The sequence below is a fragment of the Xenopus laevis genome, chromosome 2S (assembly GCF_017654675.1).
Source record: "Xenopus laevis strain J_2021 chromosome 2S, Xenopus_laevis_v10.1, whole genome shotgun sequence".
Classification (NCBI taxonomy): Eukaryota; Metazoa; Chordata; class Amphibia; order Anura; family Pipidae; genus Xenopus; species Xenopus laevis.
This window is the reverse complement of record NC_054374.1, coordinates 150,864,611-150,890,969: the sequence shown is the minus strand read 5'-3', so window position 1 is coordinate 150,890,969 and position 26,359 is coordinate 150,864,611. Positions and strand designations below refer to the sequence as shown.

Below are 26,359 nucleotides of genomic sequence, written 5' to 3'. Positions count from 1 at the left end.
ACAGTTCTGGAACATAACCAAATAATTGTTCGGGCAAAGTAAATATCTAAATGGAAACATTCCTGATATTTCTGTTTGCTCTTTTGTTTTAGGATTACAAATTACACCTCCGGCTTTAGTGCACAAAATGTTTACTGAGCTGTGGACATGGGGTTAAAAGCATGGAGTGATTCTGCCCCTCTGAATTTTGTCAAAACAACTCAAGGAGAAGCTGACATCATGATTTCCTTTGAAACTGGAGGTAGAACAAATAGAAAGTTATTATTACATGCCTGTGAAGTGTTTCATGCTGCGGCACACCTGCAGAGAGAGCTAGAAAAGAGCATCTCAGTTCAATGACGTGTTCTCTAAATACCCACCCACCCTTCAGATTCATGATGGATTGCAATAGAGTAGCTCCCCTAAATGATCAGACTCATCATGTTCTTTATAATAGCAGTAATGGCCTTTGGAAAACACTGGTATACTATTCAGTTGTATTAAAAAGACATGTTAGTACATGTTATCTTGTATGCTATAGGGAATAAAAAGGTACAATATTTTAAGATGATTCTTTAATTTAGAAATAGCAAACGTGTTTAGTTCAACCAAATGCATCAACTGAGCATCAATTTGAAAATGAGTTTGACATTTTTCATGTTTAGATCACGGAGATTCTTATCCTTTCGATGGTCACTCTGGCTCATGCATTTGCTCCAGGTGTAGGATTAGGGGGCGATACTCATTCAAGAGGTGGACAACAGGAAAAAATAGCATGTACATATATCAATGACAACCTACATCACAGCCAGTGGTATTTTATTAATACAGGAACTGACTGTTGCGTTCAATTCTTTTTTCAGGGTTTAATCTTTTTACTGTAGCTGCTCATAATTTTGGCCTCGCATTGGATCTTGGACTTTCAAGTGATCCTTCAGCTTTGATGTAATTAACATACAGATACCAGCATCCCATTGGATTCCAGCTGCCAAAAGACGATGTAGAAGGGATCCAAGTTTTGTAAGGTAATGTAAACATATATTCTTGGAAATGACAAAAGATATTGAATTAGGATTATGTTACAATAAATTATAGAGGAAGGATATTTATAGCTCCATTCTAACTAAACATGTTCCTGATAATGTATCTTAGTTCAGGAATAGGCATTATTTTACTGTATCTCGTGATGAAACCAAGGGATTTTTTCCAGCTATGGATAGCGCCATTTATGGCCATGAATGATTGACCACACCCCCCATGCTTCATCCCTATGACTAATAGGGCACTTTAAAGGAAAACTAAACCCCCAAAATGAATACTTAAGCAACAGATAGCTTATATCAAATTGAATGACATATTAAAGAATCTTACCAAACTGGAATATATATTTACATAAATATTGCCCTTTTACATCTCTTGCCTTGAACCCCCATTTCGTGACTCTATCTGTGCTGCCTCAGAGATCACCTGACCAGAAATACTACAACTCTAACTGTAACAGGAAGAAGTGAGGAAGCAAAAGGCAGAACTCTGTCTGTTAATTGGCTCATGTGACCTTACATGTGGTTTGTATGTGTGCACAGTGAATCTTACGATCTCCGGGGGCGGCCCTTATTTTTTAAAATGGCAATTTTCTATTTATGATTACCCAATGGCACATACTACTAAAAAAGTATATTATTATGATAATGATTCATTTACATGAAGCAGGGTTTTACACATGAGCTGTTTTACTCAGTATCTTTTAATAGAGACCTACATTGTTTGGGGGGTATAGTTTTCCTTTAATCTCTGGCTACTTGTATAGAAATTTAGGCAAGCTAAAAAAGGCATAACATCTTGGAGGAAAGCTTTCAGAAAATATGACTTTGAAGCTTTTTATTCATCCAGATCATTATATACAGCACTGGGTCCAACTTCTGTGGTACCAAGGGACAGACTTTTTGTGGCCTACATGGTGGAGGAACGATAATGGAAGCCAGTGATGACCATTCCCTCTTTTAAACCACACCATTTTCACACATTAATGGTGGTAACACACCTAAAAAATCAAATGTTTAGTGCTCACTGCAGAGATATCACTCATATAGGAAAAATGTAAGTTATACCATTATATATACCATAAACATACCCTTAAATCCATATGCCGCCTCCTCCATATGTATAACACAGCACCCCCAGCACATGATTAAACACCTTAGGGGCCCCTAACAACAATTTCCAAATGCTAACAAACCCCAAGTACAAACCCTACCTGGCTTATATCCCACAGGGTACAGAGTAGGGCAGGCAGAGTATGGCACACACAGGGAGCATAGGGCAGTCAGAGCATGGCACACACAGGGAGCATAAGGCAGGCAGAGTATGGCACACACAGGGAGCATAAGGCAGGCAGAGTATGGTACACACAGGGAGCATAAGGCAGAGTATGGCACACACAGGGAGCATAAGGCAGGCAGAGTATGGTACACACAGGGAGCATAAGGCAGAGTATGGCACACACAGGGAGCATAAGGCAGGCAGAGCATGGCACACACAGGGAGCATAAGGCAGAGTATGACACACACAGGGAGCATAAGGCAGGCAGAGTATGGTACACACAGGAAGCATAAGGCAGGCAGAACATGGCGCACACAAGGAGCATAGGACAGGCAGAGTATGGCACACACAGGTAGCATAAGGCAGGCAGAGTATGGTACATACAGGGAGCATAGGAAGCATAGGACAGGCAGAGTATTGCACACACAGGGAGCATTGGACAGGCAGAGTATGGCACACAGGGAGCATTGGACAGGCAGAGTATGGCACACAAGGAGCATAGGACAGGCAGAGTATGGTACACACAGGGAGCATAAGGCAGAGTATGGCACACACAGGGAGCATATGGCAGTCAGAGTATGACACACACAGGGAGCATAAGGCAGGCAGAGTATGGTACACACAGGAAGCATAGGGCAGGCAGAACATGGTGCACACAGGGATCATAGGACAGGCAGAGTATGGCACACACAGGGAGCATAAGGCAGGCAGAGTATGGTACATACAGGGAGCATAGGAAGCATAGGACAGGCAGAGTATTGCACACACATGCTCCATTGGACAGTCAGAGTATGGCACACAAGGAGCATAGGACAGGCAGAGTATGGCACACACAGGGAGCTTAGGGCAGGTAGAGTATGGCACACACAAGGAGCATATGGCAGGCAGAGTATGACACACACAGGGAGCATAGGGCAGGCAGATTAGGGCACATACAGGGAGCAATAGAGCAGAATATAGGGAAACCTATCAGGACTCTGAGAGGAACAGTTCATACTGTGCTACATATAGTGACGCAGTGCTGGTGCCCCTCCAGCAGTTTGTATGAGGTGTGAACAGTTGAACAATGTGGGCAGTTTCAGTCTGGGTGTCAGGTGTGAACAGTACAGGGCTTTAGGATGGGACCAATAAAGGTGTTACAGGTGTGAACAATGCAGGGTGATTACAGGTGTGAACAATACAGGGGATTACAGTCTGAATTTGAGGTGTAAACAATGCAGGGGCCAGTTAATCTCAATTACTAATCTAGTACTGATACCTTTTAAATTTTACACATGGTAAGCAGACACAGCAGGCAGACTTTCATGTGGAGGGCCACACAAGGGGGGGGTCACCTGATATACAGTATGAAGTATTGATAAGTCTTAAGCAAATAGGCTTCAGGATTTCACAGCCAGCCCAGTTGCTTCAGACTTTTCACTACTAGAACATAATAATATCAACCACCTAATTTAGACACATCAGAAGAGAAAATGCAAGATTACAGTATGGTGTTTTTCTAGAGGTGAAATTAATAATGCTGCACCAATCAATTTTTGTTTTCTGTTTGCAAACTTCTTCCACAATGCTTGCCAGGTCACCTTTTTGTCTAGTCTATATGAGGTGTTAGTACAGTACCACACTTCGGCCATAATACGTAAGCTCATGTGCCACGTCAAGTTCCCTCATTGTACTCTAGTCCTACACTATCCATTAGCATTCTAAGTATGTGGTGCATTTAAAATGCTAATGGATAGTGTATGACTCACATGCAATAAGGGGCCTTGACGTGGCACTTGAGCTTACATTTTATGGCCAAAGTGTGGTACTAATACCTTATTCATTTGTAATAATTATTTTTAAAGGCTGCCAATCTTTCTCTTTCTATTTGTATACAAATAACTTAAACATTGCTATGGTGCATAAATGCTAACTTTACATTTTAAAGGAAAACTAAAGCTTAACTAAAGAAGTAGGCAGAAATGTTGTACATTAAGTTTTGGGCTTCTGTACCAGCCCAAGGTAACCACATCCCTTTAGCAGTAAAGATATGTGTCTCCAAAGATGCCCCAGTAGCTCCCCATCTTCATTTCTGCTGATTCACTGCACATGCTCTGTGCTGCTGTCACTTACTGAGCTTAGGGACCCACTCACAATATACAGTACACATAGAATAGAAATGTCACAATATAAGGCTGATTAGTAATTAATACAGATAATTACTACATGGCAGCACAGAAATCAGTGCAATTAGCATCAGAATTTAATAATCAGCCCTGTAGCATCAGTTTATATTACAGACAAAACTCATTTTCTGCTGGATAATTAGTGATGAGCCCTAAGCTTAGCTTCTCAACAGCTGCTCAGAGCCCACTGAGCATGTGAGTGTCAAAGACACTTTCCAAGATGGCGACCCCCTGTGACAAGTTTGAAGTCCTGGATCATTGCTGCTGAAACTTTAGGCTGGTGCAATAAATTCAGTATATAAAATATGGCATTTTTAGCCATATTCATTTTTAGCCGATAATTCTCCTTTAAACTAGAATATAAAGAAATGTTCCTACAAATACAATGACATAAAATGATGCAGACAAACTGTAACTGTTCATGAGCTGGCCATTGGTGTGGCCCAATAACATAGGTTTAATAATATATGAATATAAAACATATTTGTGATTGCAAGACTCCATATAAAAAGCTAGACCTACAAAACCCATGTTTATCTGAATTGTTTCATTCTGGAGGAGAGAGGTCCACCTTGCCAGCATCTGGCCAAGCCCAATCGCAAGCTCATTCCCATAGTTGATGTGGAACGTTGATGCTGCCTAATGAAGTTGCAGAAAGAGCATTTTTTATATAGAAATATAAAATAGTAAAAATGTGCAAAGGTTATTCTATTTAGAATATAGCATCTGCATTGCATTAGAGCTATTGGGAATAATGTAATTATAGGTACAGGTATGAGACCAGTTATCCAGAATGCTCAGGACCTGGGGGTTTCCGGATAACAAATCTTTCTGTAATTTGGATCTTCATTCCTTAAGTCTACTAGAAAATCATGTAAACATTAAATAAACCAATAGGCTGGTTTTGCTTCCAATAACGATTCATTATATCTTAGTTGGGATCAAGTGCAAGCTACTGTTTTTTTATTACAGCGAAAAAGGTAATTATTTTTTAAAATTTGGAATATTTGGATAAAATGGAGTCTATGGGAGACAGCCTTTTCGTTCGCAGCTTTCTGGATAATGGGTTTTCGGATAACGGATCCCATACCTTCATTTCTAGGAATCCACTGGCTCCAGATGTTGTGTAATGATCTACATTCTGAAAACAAACTTTACTGAGTAGCCATCCTGTAATTATAGCTGTAACAGCATACAACATTAGCTAACATTAGCAAAATACATTGAAGACTAAAAAACAGACCATTTCTTTATTAGTAAGGCTACTCATTTAATGAAAACAGCAAATTAAGGATTAATAATAAAAGGGTGGAAGATTTAATTATACAGGTATGGGACCTGTTATCCAGAATGCTTGGGACCTGGGGTTTTCCGGATAATGGATCTTTCCGTAATTTGGATCTTCATGCCTTAAGTCTACTAGAAATTCATTTAAACATTAAATAACCCCAATAGGCGGATTTTGCTTCCAATAAGGATCAATTATATCTTAGTTGGGATCAAGTACAAGCTACTGTTTTATTATTACAGAGAAAAAGGAAATCATTTTCAAAAATTTGGATTATTTGGATAAAATAGAGTCTATGGGAGCCGTTCTGTAATTTGGAGCCTTCTGGATATCGGGTTTCCGGATAAGGGATCCTATACCTGTATATATAAATAATTGTCCCCTTTTTGTTCTGTGTTCTTGCAATTTCTCATTCATGGGTTATTTCTATTCTCATGTCAGCAAACCAAAAAAACAAAATAAAATAAACAAAAAGTATAGAAAAAAATATGCCATTGTTTTATGTAATTAATGAAGTGTGATATTACTAACTGTCATGCTTACAGTCATGCTCACGGAAAACTTGTTGTGTTGTGGTTCGGAAGTGCTGATCATCTTCACACAATTGTTAAAGAAAACCACAAGAAGAAATGGCGTGTGCTGCTACCATATGCAAGAGGATATGACTCAATGTCTGAATTTTATGAAATGATCCGTAAAGGGGAACTATTGCGAAAATGAAAGTTTAATATTAGCTTCAGCATACTGCAATAAGAAACTTTATAAATACAATCAATTTCTGAAATAATCAAGTTTATCTTCACTATTCCTCTCTCAGGATCTGTTTCTCCTCATTGTGTCTTCATTCAGGAGTTGGGTATCAGGTGAATGATCCAATATATCTTATAGGGGGGCTCCTTTTGCCTAGAAGATGTATTATATGGGGTGCCGTTTGTCCCATGTACATTATGTTGACAAAAAGTACATTTTGTAAGCAAAATTAATCTGTTAATAGGATTTTCTGCATCATTTGGACAGAATTAATGAGAACATGGATTTTGTGCCACAAAATATATGTAGTCTTGCTTAAATATGTATTGTGGAACAAAACTGATAATAGTTAGCAAAAATAAATTGTGTACAAAATGTACACTGGACAAATGGCACCCCATAGTATTAGAGCTCACTCTATTAAAAGTCACCAAAAATCTTGTCTCTCTACATGCAGAATTTGTGCAGAAGGCAGTTATTTTGTTAGATTTTGTTTGTACTGGAATCAGTTATTTGAGTGAGCTCTAATACATCTGCTAGGAAAGGGATCCCCCTATAAGATATATTGGATCTAACTGTCAATGAATATCTGACACCCAACTGCTGCATGAAGACAGAATAAAGAGAAAAAAATGTTGATTGAGGAATAGTGAAGATAAACTTGATTATTTCAGAAACAATGCCGAATTTTTAGTTGATTGTATTTAGAAAGTTTCTTATGTTTTCAGTATGAGGAAGCTTATTTTAAATTTTCATTTTCACGATAGTTTCCCCTTTAATGTTTGCTAAGGGCACAAAATAAAGTCTATAATTGAGAGAAACTGATTCATAGGGAAAGCATATAAAGACAAGATTCAGCTAGAGTGCAGGTACATGAAGCAGAGGTCGACCCATAATGCCAGCTTTCTCATTTTTCTGTCCCACTTCTGCCAGTACTTTTCAGTGCAGATAATCATAGCTGCTAAAGAAAGCAGATCCATGTGCCTTCAGCCTAAGGGTGCCTGGGGGCAACTTCCCATCGGGATGAATGAGAATTGTTGGTAGCATAGCATACGTAGGGATTCGTTTTCCGAAGTTGCCTAATGAGGAAAATTTGGCGACTTTGGCGTATGCCAATCCCGCCGGTGATTTGCATTCTTTCAGACGGGAAGGCATTTCAGGGAAATTAGTCACCTGCAGAAGAGAAGATTTGTTGCTAGCAACTAATCTCCTCATCTGCCACAACCATAATAACCAGTGGATCCTCTAATATTGATTTTAGAGTCATTGAAACTCTTTTTGTAAATGACACAGTCTAATAATGAAATGGGAAGATGATGTGCAGATTTTTAATTTTGTGGAATAATTCTCTCACTCAAGTTTTGCCTTTTAGAACAATGTTCACTCTCTAGTACAGGGATCACATTCAAAAAACAACTGAAGTGTGAGTCAGGTGTCCTGATAGCCAGAACACCTGTCCTACAACTCCCAGCAACCCAGTTCAGACCGCCATCAACAGTGCTAGTGATAGCTTAACACCAGTTCCCCATAGCTTAAAACATAACTTTTAATAACTTAATAGTTAAAAACCACACACACCCTTAGTGTGAGCTTCCCACGACCAAACAAACCCACTGCGTTAACTACGTCAGTGCTGGACAGTGTCCTTAAAAAACATTAAATAAAATTGCCCAGGTGGACGAGTGGATGGTCTCGTGCCAACTTGCAGCGTGACCAATTACATCAAAGTGTTCCTAAAAGGAAAGTCTACCCCATTCAGGACAGTAACCCCCTCCCTTCCATTTTTCCAGGAGTACCTGCCTATCTACGTAGGGAGCGGTCAGAGCTACTCTCACTACCGTCCACCTATGCTGCCCTACGCGTTTCACCGACTCAGCGGCTTCTTCAGGGGCATAGGTTTAAAATTTATTTAATGTTTTTTTAAGGACACTGTCCAGCACTGATGTAGTTAACGCAGTGGGTTTGTTTGGTCGTGGGAAGCTTGGCACACTAAGGGTGTGTGTGGTTTTTAACTATTAAGTTATTAAAAGTTATGTTTTAAGCTATGGGGAACTGGTGTTAAGCTATCACTAGCACTGTTGATGGCGGTCTAAACTGGGTTGCTGGGAGTTGTAGGACAGGTGTTCTGGCTATCAGGACACCTGACTCACACTTCAGTTGTATTTTGAATGTGATATATTGTATTCAACCTTGCAGACCAGCCATCAAGCAAACACTGGAACGTAGTGGATTCTAAATTGAACAACTAGTACAGGGATCCCCAAAAAGTGGCTCAGGAGCAACAGCTTGCTCACCGACCCATAGAAAGTTGTCTAAAGTAAACTTTAGAGCAATAATCTGTGTTTGCTGACCATTGATGCAGAAAGTTGCCATGATCCTGCTTGAGACAATTGCAGTTTGCGGACCAAAAAGTGCACCAACCTACTAAAGCAATTACTCATAGAAAATGAATGACGTACACTTATTAGCCTGTTCTTTTTACCCAATGGGACTTTTTTGTTAGAGTCTGCCTGCCATAATATAACATAAACACCCCAATTATATATCCATTGTCAGGACCAATGTCTGATAATGGTATTGGCACAAGAACTCAAATCTTTGGATAACTCAACAGCATTGGCTGATCAATGAAAATCTAGAGTAAACATGTTCATGTACAGAAAATAGATGCTGCTGTTCACTTAAAGAACTCCAGAAAAACTTTTTTCTTTGTTGGTGATGATTATTACTGGTAAATTAGGTGATGTATGCATATTAATTGCTCAATAGTATTTTACTAGGGAAAAATAAGATGGAGATTTCCAACAGAATGTTAGGTGAAACGGACTAATGTAGTTTATTTTAACACGTGTGTTCAGAATATATTTCCAAATTAAGGTTTGTTAATACTACTATTCTGGGAAGGCTTTTCCATAAGATTTTGTTGGTGGGATTTGCATCCATTCAGCCACAACTGGAGGAGTTGGACACTAATGTTGAGGATCAGGCCTGGCTCATGGTCAGCATTCTAATCCATTCAAATCATTCGTTCTGTTTGGAAGTGAACAATCCCACTGAGGACATGTCACGGTGTGTCACCATTAATAATTCCAGAGCTTTTTCCATGTACATTGATTAAAAACTATAAAAAAAATCGAAGGACAGAATTATTTTACACTATCTTTTTTTCCAAGTACAAAATATTGTTTCTGAACCTTAAAAACGACTCACAAACAACATATCTATAAACAGGTCTATAGTCTGCCCTTTTACATTATTTGCTGAACAGGATTTCTCAGGTTACCATCATGCTGACTCACAAAGAAAAACCATCTGCAGAATGTGATCCCTTAATAACCCTGTTAAGCTTAAGCTTTCAGGTCTATCGTTTCCCGGTTGATAATGTGTCCTTTTTTGAAAAATGGCAAGGGCTACATGCTAGCTACTAAACACCATGCCAAGCATTACATCGCCCTTGAAGTTTAAACCAGTGGAATAGCTGCCATGTTTATAAGGGCAATGAATTTCTATGTGGTCAGATTTATGATTCCTTTTAAACAATTACATTTTGAGCATTCTTCATGTTAATAATTCATCAGTCTGTATAACAAGAGATTGGTGTTGGTTTCTGGTTATCTCTGAGGGGTCCAACATACATAGTAACATAGTAAGTAAGGTTGAAAAAAGACACATGTCCATCGAGTTCAACCTTTTTTTTTATTTTTTTATTAACTACCTATCTGCCAGTTGATCCAGAGGAAGGCAAAAAACCAGACTAGTCCCTGGATCAACTTGTACTATGAGCTATCTTCCATAACCCTGTATTCCCTTACTTGCTAAAAAGCCATCCAACCCCTTCTTATACCTATCTAATGTATCAGCCTGTACCACTGATTCAGGGAGACAATTCCACATCTTCACAGCTTTCACTGTAACAAACCCCTTCCGAATATTTAGGCGGAACCTCTTTTCTTCTAATCGGAATGGGTGACCTCGTGTCAGCTGGAAAGACCTACTGGTAAATAAAGCATTAGAGAGATTATTATATGATCCCCTTATATATTTATACATAGTTATCATATCACCCCTTAAGCACCTCTTCTCCAGGGTAAACATCCCCAATTTGGCCAGTCTTTCCTCATAGCTAAGATTTTCAATACTTTTTACCAGCTTAGTTGCCCTTCTCTGTACCCTCTTGTTAGGAAATCTGTTTTACCTGGGATTGGGGGTGCTGTAAATCGGCCGCGGGGACGGCCGCAGGGACGCCCGCCTCGTGGTTCCACCATCTTGCCTCCTTAGGACGCGCGCGCCCGCGTCTCGTTTCCTTTATTGACGCGGACGCGCGCGCGTCGATCCTGACGCGTGTGTGCGCCGATTTTGGCGCGAAAACCTTGGCGTCCAAACAGGGTATAAATAGGCCACTTCCACTCCCAGCAAACTGCCCGTGATAGAACTTGTTTCTGGTGCTCTGTTCTGAAGCCTTGTGCTATTTTGTCTGTTTTGAATCTGATTATCCGTGTTTGACCCAGCCTGTACCTTGACCATCCCGAATTCTGTATCCTGACCAGTGCCTGATATCCGACTACTCTTCTGCTTGTACCCTTCCTGCTTGATACCCGGTTTTGACCTTTGCCTGCCTGACGACCCTTGCTTTCTGCCTGCCACGACCCAGCCTGTCTGACGATCCTTCTGCCTTATCCTTGTCTGTTACCGTGATCCTCGGTCCCAAAGAATCTAGCTACCAGCCGTGCCCCATTGCCTGCCAGAACACTTGCTTGAACCTCTCGTAAGACCAGGTGGCACCCGATTAGGCTGAGGGCTCCTCCCGAAGCTCAAAGGTGGTCACACCACTGGTGAAGCTTAGCTCAGACCCAGGATTCGAGCACTTGTTCTGGTGTTGGGTGCCGGCCGTGACATTATCACGGGCCATGGAGGACGACGATCACACCGAAGCTGCTGCCGCTGCTCCACTTCCATCTTCTTCCGAGCTGTTGCTAACTACTCTGCTGCAACGCATGGAGGAGCAGGAGCAAAAGCAGAACTATTTGCTCCAGGGGTTTCATAACCTAACACGCCAGCTGGAACCCTCGCAGCAGCCAGCCAGTTCTGTTCCTACTCCTTCTGTGGGTTCCCTGTCCGATAGGGGTGCTGTATTCAGACCTCAGGAACCCAAGATTGCATTTCCTGCCAAGTTTGGTGGGGACAGAACCCAGTTTTTTGTTTTTCAAGAGGCCTGTAAGCTGTACCTCAGCTTTTTCCCCCACTCATTTCCCTCTGACGAGGAAAAGGTCAGGTTCGTAATGACCCTATTAGTGGGTGACCCCCAAGTCTGGGCACTTAGATTGCCAGCCACTGACCCTGCCCGTTTCTCTTTAGATATTTTCTTCCGCTCTATGGCCATTATTTACGATGACCCGGATCGCGCCTCTTCGGCCGATTCCGCTATTCGCAAACTACGCCAGGGTAAACGGGAGGTGGAGATTTACTGCACAGAGTTTCGTAGGTGGGCGGTGGAGACTGGCTGGAACGATGCAGCTCTAAGGAGCCAGTTCCGCATCGGTCTAGCCAAATCTGTCAAAGACAGCCTGGTCAATTACCCCCTATCTACCAGTCTGGATGACCTCATGTCTCTGGTTATCCAGGTAGATAGGAGACAGAGGGAAAATCGGGAGGAACAGGGTACTTCTTCTTTGTATAAGCATAATTTTAGTGCTAAGTTGTCAAACCCCTCTGTGTCTCAACCTCAGGAGGAGCCTATGCAGCTGGGCATTTTTCACCTTACTCCTGAGGAAAAGGCACCGAGGCGGTCTCTTGGGTTGTGTTTGTATTGTGGGGAGAAGGGTCACTTCCTCAATCAGTGTTCCAAGAGGCCGGGAAACGCCCTAGCCTAAATGGAGAAGGGGAGCTCCATTTGGGTGCAGGCGTTTCCTCTCCCCAATCTGCCTCCAAGGTCCTATTATCTGTTAAATTAACCTGGCCTACGGGCACTGTTAAATTGTCAGCCTTCATTGATTCTGGGGCGGAGGGTAATTTCTTGGACGCAGCATTCGCTGCTAAAAATAAAATTCCTTTGGTTGCCCTCAATCCTCCTTTGAGAATTTTGGCTGTCGATAAAAGACCCTTAGGATCAGGGGTGGTTTCCCAAAAGACCACAAATCTTTCTATGTGTGCTAATAATCTACACTGTGAGGAGATAGCTCTATACCTCTTTGAGGGAGCTTCCTCTCCTCTTATTCTTGGTTTACCATGGCTCCACAGGCATAACCCTCTGATAGACTGGGTTTCTAAGGGGGTGACTCAATGGGGTACAGGATGTAGTGGGGTTTGTTTTCCCTCTGTAGTAGCCACTACTTCTCTTGAGGGGTTACCCACAGCATATTCTGTTTTTTCTGATGTTTTCTCTAAAAAAGCAGCTGAGACCTTACCTCCGCATCGGCAGTATGACTGCCCTATTGATTTAGTTCCTGGGTCAATTCCTCCACGTGGTAGAACCTACCCTCTTTCATTGCCCGAAGCCCAGGCAATGAAAGAGTATATACAAGAAAATCTTGACAGGGGCTTCATTAGGCCCTCTTGTTCCCCTGCGGGGGCAGGGTTCTTTTTTGTGGGTAAGAAAGACGGAGGTTTACGCCCCTGTATTGATTATAGGGGGCTTAATAAAATCACTGTAAAAAATCGCTACCCCTTACCATTAATCTCCGAACTATTTGACCAGGTCAAGGATGCTAAGATCTACTCCAAGCTTGATTTGAGGGGTGCCTATAACCTCATTCGGATCAGGGAGGGGGATGAGTGGAAAACGGCTTTTAATACTAGGGATGGCCACTACGAGTACCTTGTTATGCCGTTTGGTCTATGTAACGCCCCAGCAGTGTTTCAGGAGTTTGTCAATGACATCTTTCGGGACCTGCTGGGGATATACGTAGTGGTCTACCTAGATGACATCCTCATCTTCTCTGCCAATCTGTCTGATCATCGTCTTCATGTTTGTGAGGTATTGCGTAGGCTTAGAGCTAATAACCTGTATGCCAAATTGGAGAAGTGTACTTTTGAGGTTGCTTCCGTACAGTTCTTGGGATTTAATATTTCTTCCAAGGGTCTCGAAATGGATCCAGACAAGGTAAGGGCTGTCCTGGAGTGGACCCAACCTTATTCTTTACGTGCAACCCAAAGGTTCCTAGGTTTTGCCAACTATTATAGGCAATTCATTAAAGATTTTTCACTTATTGTGGCTCCTATCACAAATCTTACTAAGAAAGGTGCTGACCCCAGTATGTGGCCTCCGGAAGCTATCCAAGCTTTCGAGTTCCTCAAAAGGGAGTTTAGTTCTGCCCCAATCCTCCGCCATCCTGATACAACACTACCTTTTATAGTCGAGGTAGATGCTTCTGAGGTGGGAGCAGGGGCAATTCTCTCTCAAAGGCACCCGATAACTAATAAGTTACACCCCTGTGCATTTTTCTCTAGAAAATTTCTTCCTGCAGAGGCAAATTATGACATAGGGAATAGAGAACTGTTAGCTGTCAAGTGGGCCTTTGAAGAATGGCGGCATCTATTAGAAGGGGCTAAACACCAGGGTACGGTCTACACTGACCATAAAAATCTGTTGTATATTGAGTCAGCAAAGCGTCTAAATCCCAGACAGGCAAGGTGGGCTTTATTCTTTTCTAGATTTAACTTTACCTTGACGTTTAGGCCTGGTACAAAGAACGTCAAGGCAGATGCTCTTTCCAGAAGTTTTGACTCAATATATTCTGAAACTGATGACTGTTGTACAATTATTCCGGGTGAAGTCATTGTGGCTACTTTGGAATCTGACCTCTCTTCTTTGTTATCCCCTGTTCAGACAGACGCTCCCTCTAACACTCCTGTTGGGAGATTTTTTGTTCCTGAAGACCTTAGAGAACAGGTTCTAAGAGAGGTTCATGATTCCAAGATGGCAGGACATCCTGGTGTAAGTAAAACTATTTCATTACTTACTCGAAGTGCTTGGTGGCCGACCTGTAAACAAGATGTTAAATCTTTTGTGGATTCTTGTCCTGTCTGCCAACGCTCCAAGACTTCTAGAAATTTGTCCCAAGGGTTACTGATTCCCCTCCCTATTCCTGAAAGACCATGGACCCATCTTTCTATGGATTTTATTGTGGAGTTGCCTGTGTCCCAGGGGAAGACAGTAATTTGGGTGGTGGTGGATAGATTCAGTAAGATGGGTCATTTTATTGCTCTTCCTCACCTCCCATCTGCCAAAACTTTGTCCGAACTTTTTATTCAACATATATTTAAGTTGCATGGTTTTCCCAGTAATATTGTTTCAGACAGAGGTGTCCAATTTATCTCTAAGTTCTGGCGCGCATTTTGCTCGTTAGTGGGGATCGATCTTTCTTTTTCAACCGCCTATCACCCACAAACCAATGGGCAAACCGAAAGAGTGAACCAGTCTTTAGAGCAATTTTTAAGATGTTTTGTGTCCGAAAATCAATCTTCCTGGGCAGAACTATTACCCTGGGCAGAATTTGCCTACAATAACGCTACCCACTCCTCCACTGGGGAGTCTCCGTTTTTTATTGTTAATGGGTTACACCCAAAAGCCTTTTCCTGCTCTAATTCTGGTTCTTCTGTCCCTTCCGCTAATTCCTCTGTCGAACAATTTTCCATGATTTGGTCCCAGGTACATGATTCTTTGTCTACTGCTACTTCTGCTCAGAAAAGGGCTGCTGATAAAAGTCGTAGAGAAGCACCCCAGTATAAAGTAGGAGACTTGGTGTGGCTCTCTACCAAAAACATCAAGTTAAAGGTTCCTTCCCTTAAACTGGGTCCCCGTTTCATTGGTCCTTACCCCATCATTACTGTTATCAACCCTTCGTCTGTTCGCCTTAAGTTGCCCGTTAATTTCAAGATTTCTGATTCTTTTCATGTTTCTTTGCTTAAACCTGCCGCTAATACTCGCCTTACTTCTGTTCCCCCTCCAGTGCAAGTTGTCGGTCAGCCTGAATTTGAGATCCAGGAGTTCCTTGATTCCCGAATGGTACGTAACAAACTCCAGTACCTCACTAGGTGGAAGGGATTCGGTCCTAGGAGAACTCCTGGGTCTCAGTTGATGACATCAAGGCTGATCGTCTTAGGAAGCAGTTCCATTTAAAGTTTCCTGGGAAGCCTGGGGGTCCGGTGTCCCCCCTAGAGAGGGGGGTAATGTAAGGAAATCTGTTTTACCTGGGATTGGGGGTGCTGTAAATCGGCCGCGGGGACGCCCGCCACGCCGGCCGCAGGGACGCCCGCCTCGTGGTTCCACCATCTTGCCTCCTTAGGACGCGCGCGCCCGCGTCTCGTTTCCTTTATTGACGCGGACGCGCGCGCGTCGATCCTGACGCGTGTGTGCGCCGATTTTGGCGCGAAAACCTTGGCGTCCAAACGGTATAAATAGGCCACTTCCACTCCCAGCAAACTGCCCGTGATAGAACTTGTTTCTGGTGCTCTGTTCTGAAGCCTTGTGCTATTTTGTCTGTTTTGAATCTGATTATCCGTGTTTGACCCAGCCTGTACCTTGACCATCCCGAATTCTGTATCCTGACCAGTGCCTGATATCCGACTACTCTTCTGCTTGTACCCTTCCTGCTTGATACCCGGTTTTGACCTTTGCCTGCCTGACGACCCTTGCTTTCTGCCTGCCACGACCCAGCCTGTCTGACGATCCTTCTGCCTTATCCTTGTCTGTTACCGTGATCCTCGGTCCCAAAGACTCTAGCTACCAGCCGTGCCCCATTGCCTGCCAGAACACTTGCTTGAACCTCTCGTAAGACCAGGTGGCACCCGATTAGGCTGAGGGCTCCTCCCGAAGCTCAAAGGTGGTCACACCACTGGTGAAGCTTAGCTCAGACCCAGGATTCGAGCACTTGTTCTGGTGTTGGGTGCCGGCCGTGACACCTCTCTAATACAATAATGTCCTGTTTGAGTGATGGAGACCAAAACTGTAATGGGACAAAGGGATGCCCAACAATAAAGTCCTACAGATTTTAAAGTGCTCCAGTCGAGAGATGCATGTTGAGTGACTGCATATCTGGCAACATATTAGTTGAGCTCATCAAGTCAACATACTATTCTCTTCTTCATTTTGCCTGCTTGCCTGCATCAGCAACTATCGCTACTACTACTGTGCAAACAAGGTGCAACCTAGTTTGGGAGATTATTATAATGTTCCTCTACTTATTGCCACAACTAAAAGTGGAAAGGAGAGAAACAAAACAAAATAAAAAAAAGAGGGGCGTAAGAAAGGGGTTCTTGGTAAAGAAGGAGAAAGGAGGATAAAGATGAGGCCAGGATAAAAATATGAGAACATATGGAAAAGGTGAAATACTAAAAGAAGTGGAGGAATGAAAATTAATTTGAGATAAAGGAAAAGAAGGAGTCTATATGTGAAAGAGGAGAAATATGCAGAATAAAGAGAAAACTACAACACATGAAAAACGTTACAAAGAAGAGAAATACTGAAACGAAAGAGCACGATGAAGGAGGTGAAAGCAATGGGAGAAGTGTGGAGAGAAAACAAAAAGACAAAAGCAGTTGGGGGCATCAGTCCTGCATTTCTATATCTAAGGGTCAACTTTTTCCCATTCATGAACATGCCATCCAATGATAATATCCACGACTCTATGAAAAATTATTGCTTTTCAAGATTAATTGTTCTCAGCAATTTAGCAGTGATTCAAAATGCATTTGTATGTACAGTTTGCTTTGTATAGTGTGAGATTAGTCATGAATGACCTGACTTTGGAAGTTTTTTTGGAAAGTCAGTAACATCAAAAAGTATCCCCAAATAGATAAATCAATTATGACTGTATTACAGATCCATGAGGAATGTGAGGGCGTATCCATTTACAAGAGGTACTGGAAACCAAGTTATTCAACTGAGGTTGGACAAGATGTGCTAGACCATCTGCACAAATGCCCATCATAGTTTCTGTTGTTAACAGAGAACATAAAAATTTTGGTTTGTGTTTAGTATATTTCTCTCTCAATGCAGTGGGAAGAAAGATTTTGCAAAACAATTTATGTTGTCGTAACAATGGCTACACAAACAGTTTAAGTAATAGAAACAATGAATTCAAATTATTTTAACTTGAACCCCCGTTTCGGTGTTTTCCCTTCACTTTTTCCCTTCTTGGAGTCTAACCTAAGCCTACAGTATATATTTTAAGAGAATTGATGGGTGCAAGAACATGTAAATGCTGTTGTCCTACTGTATATATATATATACTGTCTCTTTCACTATGCAGGCATAGGACCCATTATCCATAATACTTGGGACCTGGGGTCTTTCTTTTTTGCCGGTTAGTGAATTTGCCCCAATGGGAGATGGCATTCTAGTAATTTGGAGCTTTCAAGATAATTTTCAGATAACAGATCCCATACTTCTACTTGTTTCTAATTCTAATCTTCTGGATCAGGCATGTTCAACTGCAGAGCTGCAAGCTACATGAGAACTTCAATGACATTTTTGCAGGACAAACGCTGGTCTGAATAGGCCTCCTTGTATGATATTATCAGTTTCTTAAAATCTAGCCCTCAAACCATGGAAATGGTTGGAGAGCAATGCTCTGGAGCAATTTGTAGAGTGTTTGGACAGGCTGCACTTAGGGGGTTATTTATTAAAGTTAGATTTTTGTATGGTCGGACATTACAATTTTTTCGTAGAAAAAAAAAAATTTTTTTTCAAGATTTATTAAACCTGATGGTGTCAAAAGTACTCAAACTCTACCGAATTGATGTAGAAGTTAATGCAGATGTCCCGTTGCCATTTTGAAGATATCCCCATCTGTGCTTTGTTTCATATAATAATCTGAAGATTTCGTGTTTTTGGGCGTTAAATCGGTCTCAGTTTTTGTGACTAATCCAAAACAAATTGTACAATTCAGATTTTTTTTCATGATTTTATCGATTCTTTTCCCACGCATGAAATTTTTGTTAAAATGTATTGACTTATAGGGCGGAAAATCTATGCTGATTTGGTCGGAGTGGTTTTCAGAAAATAGAGAGAACATTTCGGATTTTAATAAATAATCCCCATAATGTATTTTTAGGACCAGGAATCAAAGTAGATGGGCATGCTGGACCACACTGTAGATGAATGTAGGTACACCTCACTTCATTGATCCTATAGTTATTGAATGTCAGTGGACTTATTTAGATTTACCATATACCAGCTGCAATAACAGCAATGCTGCTCACTCCTGCTGAAATCACTGACAGAACTAACATTACTCTATGCTCTTCACATCATGTGTTACTTCTCTAGAGGCAGGTGGCCCTTGTCACTGCTTTTACTATTTTCATATAAGGTAATTTTCCTATGAGAGGTGAAAAGGAAGCTTGTCACCACCAGCTTTGGACAAATGTGGCTCAGGCAAGAATAAATATGCCAAGCTGAGCCAAAATTACAAAAAAATGAGAAAATAGTTGCGCAACCCTTTTTTCAATTATTTCTATTAAACAAATGATGGTGTCCTTTAAGGGGTGCAGTATTGGAACTGATTGTACATCAGGTGGTGATTTTAGGGTCAATCAGAGAAGGGAAATGAATAGTAGGTATGGGTTCTTCTAGTGATGGAAGATGGTAAGGCATTAAAGAATAAGCAAAGAATAAGCAGGCCAGATGGCACAAACTTGTATTGATGACAATATTTAATGTTTTTTATGCTTAAAGTCCAGTCAAACTCAAATTCATTGGACTCCCCATTGACCAAAATTGCTAACTCTCTACCACAAGTTGGCACTTCTCTTTTTTAAATAAAGCACTGGCCCGAGGGAGTTGTCCATCAGAGCACCACACTGCTGCCCTCTTTCATTTTCCCAGGAATCTTCAAGAAATGGATTGTCCACCTGGGGTAGAAAGTAATACATTTTAGTCACTAAGGGGGACCCTAGAAATTGGCACCAACCAGTCAATTTACTTGTCATTCACGGAAGTATATTTTGCAGGAACTTGAAACTAACAATATAATTGTAATAATACGCGTTAATCATACGTGATATGTATGAAGCAAACCTATAGTAAAGCAGATCACCATGGGGTCTGTATGTTTATTCTTTTAAAATAATGTCAGAATGTCAAAATGTAAAAATGTGTGTGTCTGGATTTTGATTGTATGTGCTCAGCCCCTAGCTTTTTAGTTGGTAAGAGATCATCTGTGATTTCTGAACCAACCTCACACATTATTCCTCCCATAGCTACGATGAAACAAGAAGCATAATGGAAGATGATTATCCAACGAGCATCGATGATGAATTTCCAAGTGTAGAAGGAAATATTGATGCAGCAGTTGAAGTTTATGGTAAGAAACACAAGAATCTTCTGATATTGGATTTATGTAAGATATTTATGTAAGGTATTTCTGTAAGGTATTTACTGTATGCAAGATATTTATGTAAGATATTTATGTAAGGTATTTCTGTAAGGTATTTACTGTATGCAAGATATTTATGTAAGGTATTTATGTAAGGTATGGATCAGCAAAGTTTGAGTCAAAATACCCTTTGGCAGATTAGTGGGAGACTGAAAGATACAGTAGATACCTCCACCCTGGGTCACAATACCAGAAACACAATGAATGTATTGTGTTCTCTTGTTGGACTCAACCTCAAAACACTGACTAAATGTATTAATGCTGTCTTATTCTTCTCAGGATTTATTTACTTTTTCTCTGGCCCAAAGGCTTATAAGTATGACGCTGAAAAAGAGGATGTGGTTAATATTGTGAAATCCAGTTCCTGGATTGGATGCGAAAAAAGTTCTCAGAAGATTGTTACAATCACCTCTCGTTCATGAGAAAACTGGGTTTTGGCATCAAAGGAAAAAAAATTGTAAATGTTGAAAACACTAAACATGCTATGAGTTTAACTTAAAGTGAAATATACTTAATTTATTAGTAGGATTTGACAATATATTTCTTTAGAAGGTCGTGTTGGTGCAGCATATTTTATTATTAACATGTATTAATAAAGCGCCCACATATTGCGTAGCACTGTAAAGTAAATGTGATTATACAACTAAATCACATGAATTACATACATAGAATATATGGAGTAACAAACATCACAATTAATACAGGTACAAAAGGTGAGGAAGGCCCTATGCATAGGCATACAGTCTAAAGGGAAGGGAGTAATACACAAGGTGTGGGAGTGGGCAAGATGGAATTAAGTGGGTGAGAAATGTGGTACTGTATGTGGTGTTGCATTTGGTAGTGAAGCAGAGTGAGGGTAGGCTTCTCGAAAGAAGTGCGTTTTCAGAGATTTCTTGAAAGCAGAAAGGTTGGGAGAAAGTCGGGCAGACCGTGGGAGAGAGTTCCAGAGGAGGGGTGCAGCCCTTGCAAAGTCTTGAATGCGAGCATGTGAGGAGGTAATGAGAGAAGAGTTGAGTAGCAGATCAGTAGAGGAGTGTAGTAAGCGGTTGGGTGAGTATATAGAGATGAGTTCAGAGATGTAGGGTGGGGCAGAGTTATGAAGTGCTTTGAATGTCAGGGTCATTAATTTGAATTTGATTCTGAAAGGTAGCGGAAGCCAGTGCAGGGATTGACAGAATGGCGAGGCAGAGGAGGAGTGGTTGCTGAGGTGTATGAGCCTCGCAGCAGTGTTCATTATGGACTGGAGAGGTGACAGTCTCTGGAGGGGAAGGCCAATTAAAAGAGAGTTACAGTAGTCTAGATGTGATATGACGAGAGATATGACATGATTTAATAAGTGACTGGATATGAGGAGTGAATGACAGGGCAGAATCTAGGATAACACCAAGGCACCGGGCCTGGGGAAAGGGGGTGATAGTGGAATTGTTAGCTATAATGGATACTTCCGGGAAGTTACTAGTTGGAGGAAAGAGAACCATTTCAGTTTTAGAGAGGTTTAATTTAAGCATATCTCTTCTGTGTATATTTGCATTAACTCATATGACTGGAGGTGTTACATATGACAGTATATATACAATATATACAGTATATATATATATATATATATATACAGCATGCCTTTCCACATTATCTTTCAGAAGATAATAATAATAATGTTTTAATACTCTTAGGTTTACAGGACCCTCCAAATACGTGGGCCCTTGTGCTAATGTGTCTGTTACACTGTGACTAGCTCCCCATGCACCCAACCTTCCCACACCCAAACACATGAAAGAATTACATTAATAAAGATCCTTTGTAGAAATACTGAATTCTTCATTTATGGTAGATAAAAACAATAACACAAGGCAATAGTTATGTATATAATGTGTGTAGCCTATTATTCCTGCTGCAGTGAATTAATTTTTCTCCTAGGGTTGCCACCTGTCCAGTTTTGACCCAGACAGCCCAGTTTTTGGAAGGACTGTCCGTGTTAAAACTTTCTGACTAGTCTTCCAAATTAGCAAAATCGGGTAGGATTCCCTTAGTTTGACGCAGCGATCGGCCAATTACTACATCACAGACCTGTGCCTGACATCATGGGACCGCTCCTAGAGCCCTCCTTCCACTAGGAGTAACAGGCAGCAAAAGGTGGTAACCCTACTTTATATATTGATTATTATGAAAAAAGTGCACTTAGATGTTACGAATTTTTAAATAAAACATCTCTCTGACGAGGGCTATAACAGGTCAATATAATACTGTATTGTACAGCTTTTCTCAAAAATATCACAAAGACAAAATAATGTAAGTAGATATAATATTGGATATAATTATATTTAGCTAAATAGCATCCGGAAACATAAAGTTCAGCATTGTGCCCTCCCATATAGCACAATATTTTGCTCTCTAATCGTAACTTAAGCACTGTTTGACATTGCACAATGCACCTTTTAAAGGAAAACTATATCCTCAGAATGAATACTTGACCAAAACATCAGATTATTTTTAAGTGGCTTATTAAAGGGATTCTGTCATGATTTTTATGGTGTAGTTTTTATTTCTAAATTACACTGTTCACACTGCAAATAATTCCTAACTCTATAGTGTAAAATTTAATTCCTAACCCAAAAAATTTATTATTTTTTAGTTATAATATTGGTGTGTAGGTGCCATATCAGGTCATTTGGCCTGGTCATGTGCTTTCAGAAATAGCCAGCACTTTAGGATGGAACTGCTTTCTGGCAGGCTGTTGTTTCTCCTACTCAATGTAACTGAAGGTGTAGCAGTGGAACCTGGATTTTTACAATTGAGTGCTGTCCTTATATATACCATGGAGCTGTTATCTGGTTACCTTCCCATTGTTCTGTTGTTAGGTTGCTAGGGGGAGGCAGGGGGTGATATCACTTCAACAGTACAGCAGTAAAGAGTAACTGAACTTTATCAGAGCAACAAGTCACATGACTGGGTGCACCTGGGTAATTGACAATACACCTAGCCCCATGCCAGATTTCAAAATTAATTATAAAAATCAGTTTGCTCTCTAGAAGAACGGATTGCAGTGCAGAAGTCTGCTGGAGCAGCACTATTAACTGATGCATTTTGAAGAAAAATAACATGTTTTCCCATGACAGTATCCCTTTAAAAAGTTTTAGAATCTTTGTAAACTGGAAAATATTCGAAAATATTGTCCCTTTAATCATGTACCTTGAGCCAGCATTAGTCTTATATTGCCCACCTCAATGTGGGCATATCGGGGAGAGATCTGTTCGTTTGGATCTCCCTGTGTATGGCCACCTTAAGGGGCAAATTCACTAACCTCCGAAAATTCACCAGCGAAGGCTTAGCTCACAGCGCAACACTTCAACAGGCGTAGATTCACCAGGACAACGCTAATTCACTAAAATCTGAAATTGCATCTAGGGCGCCGAGTCGCGCTAGCGTTACTGCACCAAACGAAGCAAAGTTGTGCTAACGTTGACTAATTTGCATACGGTGGGAAGTTAAAGTTCAATGGACGTATATGTTGCAGCAAATACATTACACTACAGAAGCCCAGGAAACCTTAATAAAAGAAAATAAAGTTGTTATAATGCCCTAGGGTAGGCCCTTTAGTATATTTGCCTGACTATGCCTTATCTTTTTCATCTCCAATTTGTACCTATATGTTAGCCTCCCACCCATTTAGACTGTAAGCTCTAAGGTGCAGAGACCTCCTTCCCACTGTGTCTCTTACCAAATAGCACTTAAGCTCCTGATATGAATTCTGTGTATATTTATTGTGTGATCTGTCTTCCCCGTGTATACTTTTATTTATATTGTACTTTTTTGTACTGTACAGAGTTGCGGCTCCTAAACAGCACTTTACAAATAAATTTATACATACAGTACATACATTTTTCTTGAAAAACACATAGAAAAGACTTTGTAATTGTTTCTTAAAGTGATAGGTTCCCTTTAATGGGAGCAAGGTGTAATGTGCAGCCACTCTCTTGCGCCACTTAGTGCTCTTGCACTTCTGGCGTCTAAGTATCCGCTTATATTCCTCTGATCCATTTTTGTATTTTCTAGCAATCGACACAAAAGTGGGGGAAAGTGAGGTCACTAGTACAGTATAACAAAAACATTTCAGCTCTACCAGTAACCACTGTTATCCAGTAAGCAATATAAAACTGCATGTGGTAAATATTGTACTACTGGATAATTTTAAGTATTAGAAACTGAATTTAACACAAATTAAAACAAAATGAGGCTTTAAATCTATCATACAATATAAAATTTGTTCCCAGTGGCAGAACTACTGTGGGTGCAGGGGGTGCGACTGCACCAGGGCCTGCGCATTACTGGACAGCGGTTCAGACACGAGTGAATCCACCGCGAAAATCGTTTTTGGAGGCGGGTGGGGAGGCCCAGCTGCACAGCCTATACCCAGGCCCCGTGGGGGGTAGTTATGTTACTGTTTGCTCCTAAAGAATGTCCTACTGTTGAGCACTTATCTTCTGCCGAAATGATTAACACAGAAACTTCATAAACCACAAGAAAAACAAAGACTTGTGTAAACTTCCCACGCATTGGGTAATGTGTGCTTAGAAAAAATACCGCAAGATCATTCTGCTAATTTTAACACTGTCTGGTCCATATGCGGAAACATTGGCAAGATACCTCTGCTTTGTCACGTTATTATGAAAAGATAAAAGAACTGGATATAAAAATGAATTGCGGATTTCAGCAAAACAATGCAAAATTTCCGTGTCTTAAAGGTCACATGAATTCTTCTTCTTCAAGACAATGCAACACATATACAGCACATTAGGATTACCAAAAAAAACTGAACAACCTACTCTGATTTAAATCACGGATCATATATGCATTATCTGTATAATGGGATCAATGGGTTGAGATCCAGAAAGCTCTGATTTACAGAGCTTTCCCCTTTCTCTAGTCAATCCATCTTCTCTTCTCTGCTCCTTTGTTCTCTCTTGATCCAAATGTGTTTTCTTATAATGTTTCTCATAAACATTTAAGGTTCATTTAAAGGAACAGTAACACCAAAGCATGAAAATGTTTTAATGAAATGACAATATCATGTACTGTTGCACTGCACTGACAAAATGGGTGTTTTTAATTCAGAAACACAACTATAGTTCATATAAACAAGCTGCTGTGTAGCCATGGGGGCAGCCATTCAAGCACAGGATACACTGAATCCCATTGTATGCTACAGAGCTTATCTGTTATCTGCTGTGTATCATGTGCCTTTTCTCCTTTTTCAGCTTTGAATGGCTGTCACTTACTGAGCTTAGGGACCCACTCACAATATAAAGTACACATAGAATAGAAATGTCACAATATAAGGCTGATTAGTAATTAATACAGATAATTACTACATGGCAGCACAAAAAGCATCAGAATTTAATAATCAGCCCTGTAGCATCAGCTTATATTACAGACAAATCTTGTTTTCTGCTGGATAATTTGCAACAACCCCTAGGCTTAGCTTCTAAACAGCTTCTCAGAGCCCACTGAGCATGTGCAGTGTCTCTGACACTCCTAACAAAAATCCAAGATGGGAAACTCCTGTGACAACTCTGAAGGCCTGGTTCATAACTACTATAGAGATGCTGAACCTTAATATAAGTTCAATATATAAAATATAATATTCATTCATTTTTAGGGTTTAGTTCTTCTTTAAGTTTATATATAAGAGAGAGATTGGCATCTTCACCTGATTGCCTAAAAATCATATGGTTGGTATTTTTATAATGTGTATATATACAGGTCCGCCATATTATGAAGCATTTTACAAACGGAAAGGGTTGAATCAATCAGTCTCTGGACCAGTGTCACTTACAGTCTAATTTTCCAAGGTCAGGCACATATAACCAACCAGATCAATTTCATCAGAAGGAGGGTTTTTGGAATGTGAAACCAGATGTCCTGGAAGAAACTCTCTAACAACCAAAGAGAACATTAAACCTACTTGCTAACCACTGTAACAGTTAACGCAAGCCTAGAGGATGACCACAGCAAACACAACTTCAAATTACAGTAAATGATTGCAGGTCTAATTGTTAGACAAAATAAGGGTGAAATATGTAACCATTAGCATACAATTGTGGCAGCTCACTATGAAAGCAAATTCCATTTCTCCTCTTGGCAGCCTCTGCAGACAATCAACAGATACAAAGTCAAGATGGTGAACAATACCTTTACAGTCTAGAAACCTGTGGATTTATGACTATCGCACAATCACATGCCTTGGCAGAGCAAAATGTTGCTTTCTAAGTAATTAGTAATATGTCAGTGATTAGTTGCTTCATTATCGGTTTCCCACACATGGAATGACTTCATCAGTGGGTGGGTTTGGTCTATGTAACAGCGAGTTTGAAATATAAAAGGGAGAAGTTGTTGGTTGCTAAGGTTAGGATGTTAAGATGTTGCAATAGCCTTAGCCCATTATAAATATTGGTGTTCTTGGCACAAAGCAGTGCAGACTTGGCTCA

The 26,359-nt window shown here is 40.7% G+C and overlaps 1 protein-coding gene across 1 annotated transcript; it reads left to right on the top strand.

The window, feature by feature from the left end:
- Positions 1 to 147: 147 nt before the first annotated feature.
- Positions 148 to 20,299, top strand: LOC108709020 (matrix metalloproteinase-20-like). The gene is made up of 6 exons (XM_018248651.1): positions 148 to 241; positions 843 to 924; positions 8,427 to 8,496; positions 9,141 to 9,232; positions 19,702 to 19,805; positions 20,157 to 20,299. The coding sequence occupies exons 1-6, from the start codon at positions 148 to 150 to the stop codon at positions 20,297 to 20,299; spliced, it is 585 nt and encodes a 194-aa protein (XP_018104140.1).
- The last annotated feature ends 6,060 nt before the right edge of the window (positions 20,300 to 26,359 follow it).

What these genes read in the sequence shown, in the direction of transcription:
- LOC108709020 (XM_018248651.1), top strand. Translation starts at nt 148, where the DNA reads ATGGGGTTAAAAGCATGGAGTGATTCTGCCCCTCTGAATTTTGTCAAA. An exon ending in AGTGATCCTTCAGCTTTGAT is followed by an intron (nt 925 to 8,426) that starts GTAATTAACATA and finishes TGTTTTTTTAAG; the next exon opens with GACACTGTCCAGCACTGATG. An exon ending in TGCAGCAGTTGAAGTTTATG is followed by an intron (nt 19,806 to 20,156) that starts GTAAGAAACACA and finishes TATTCTTCTCAG; the next exon opens with GATTTATTTACTTTTTCTCT.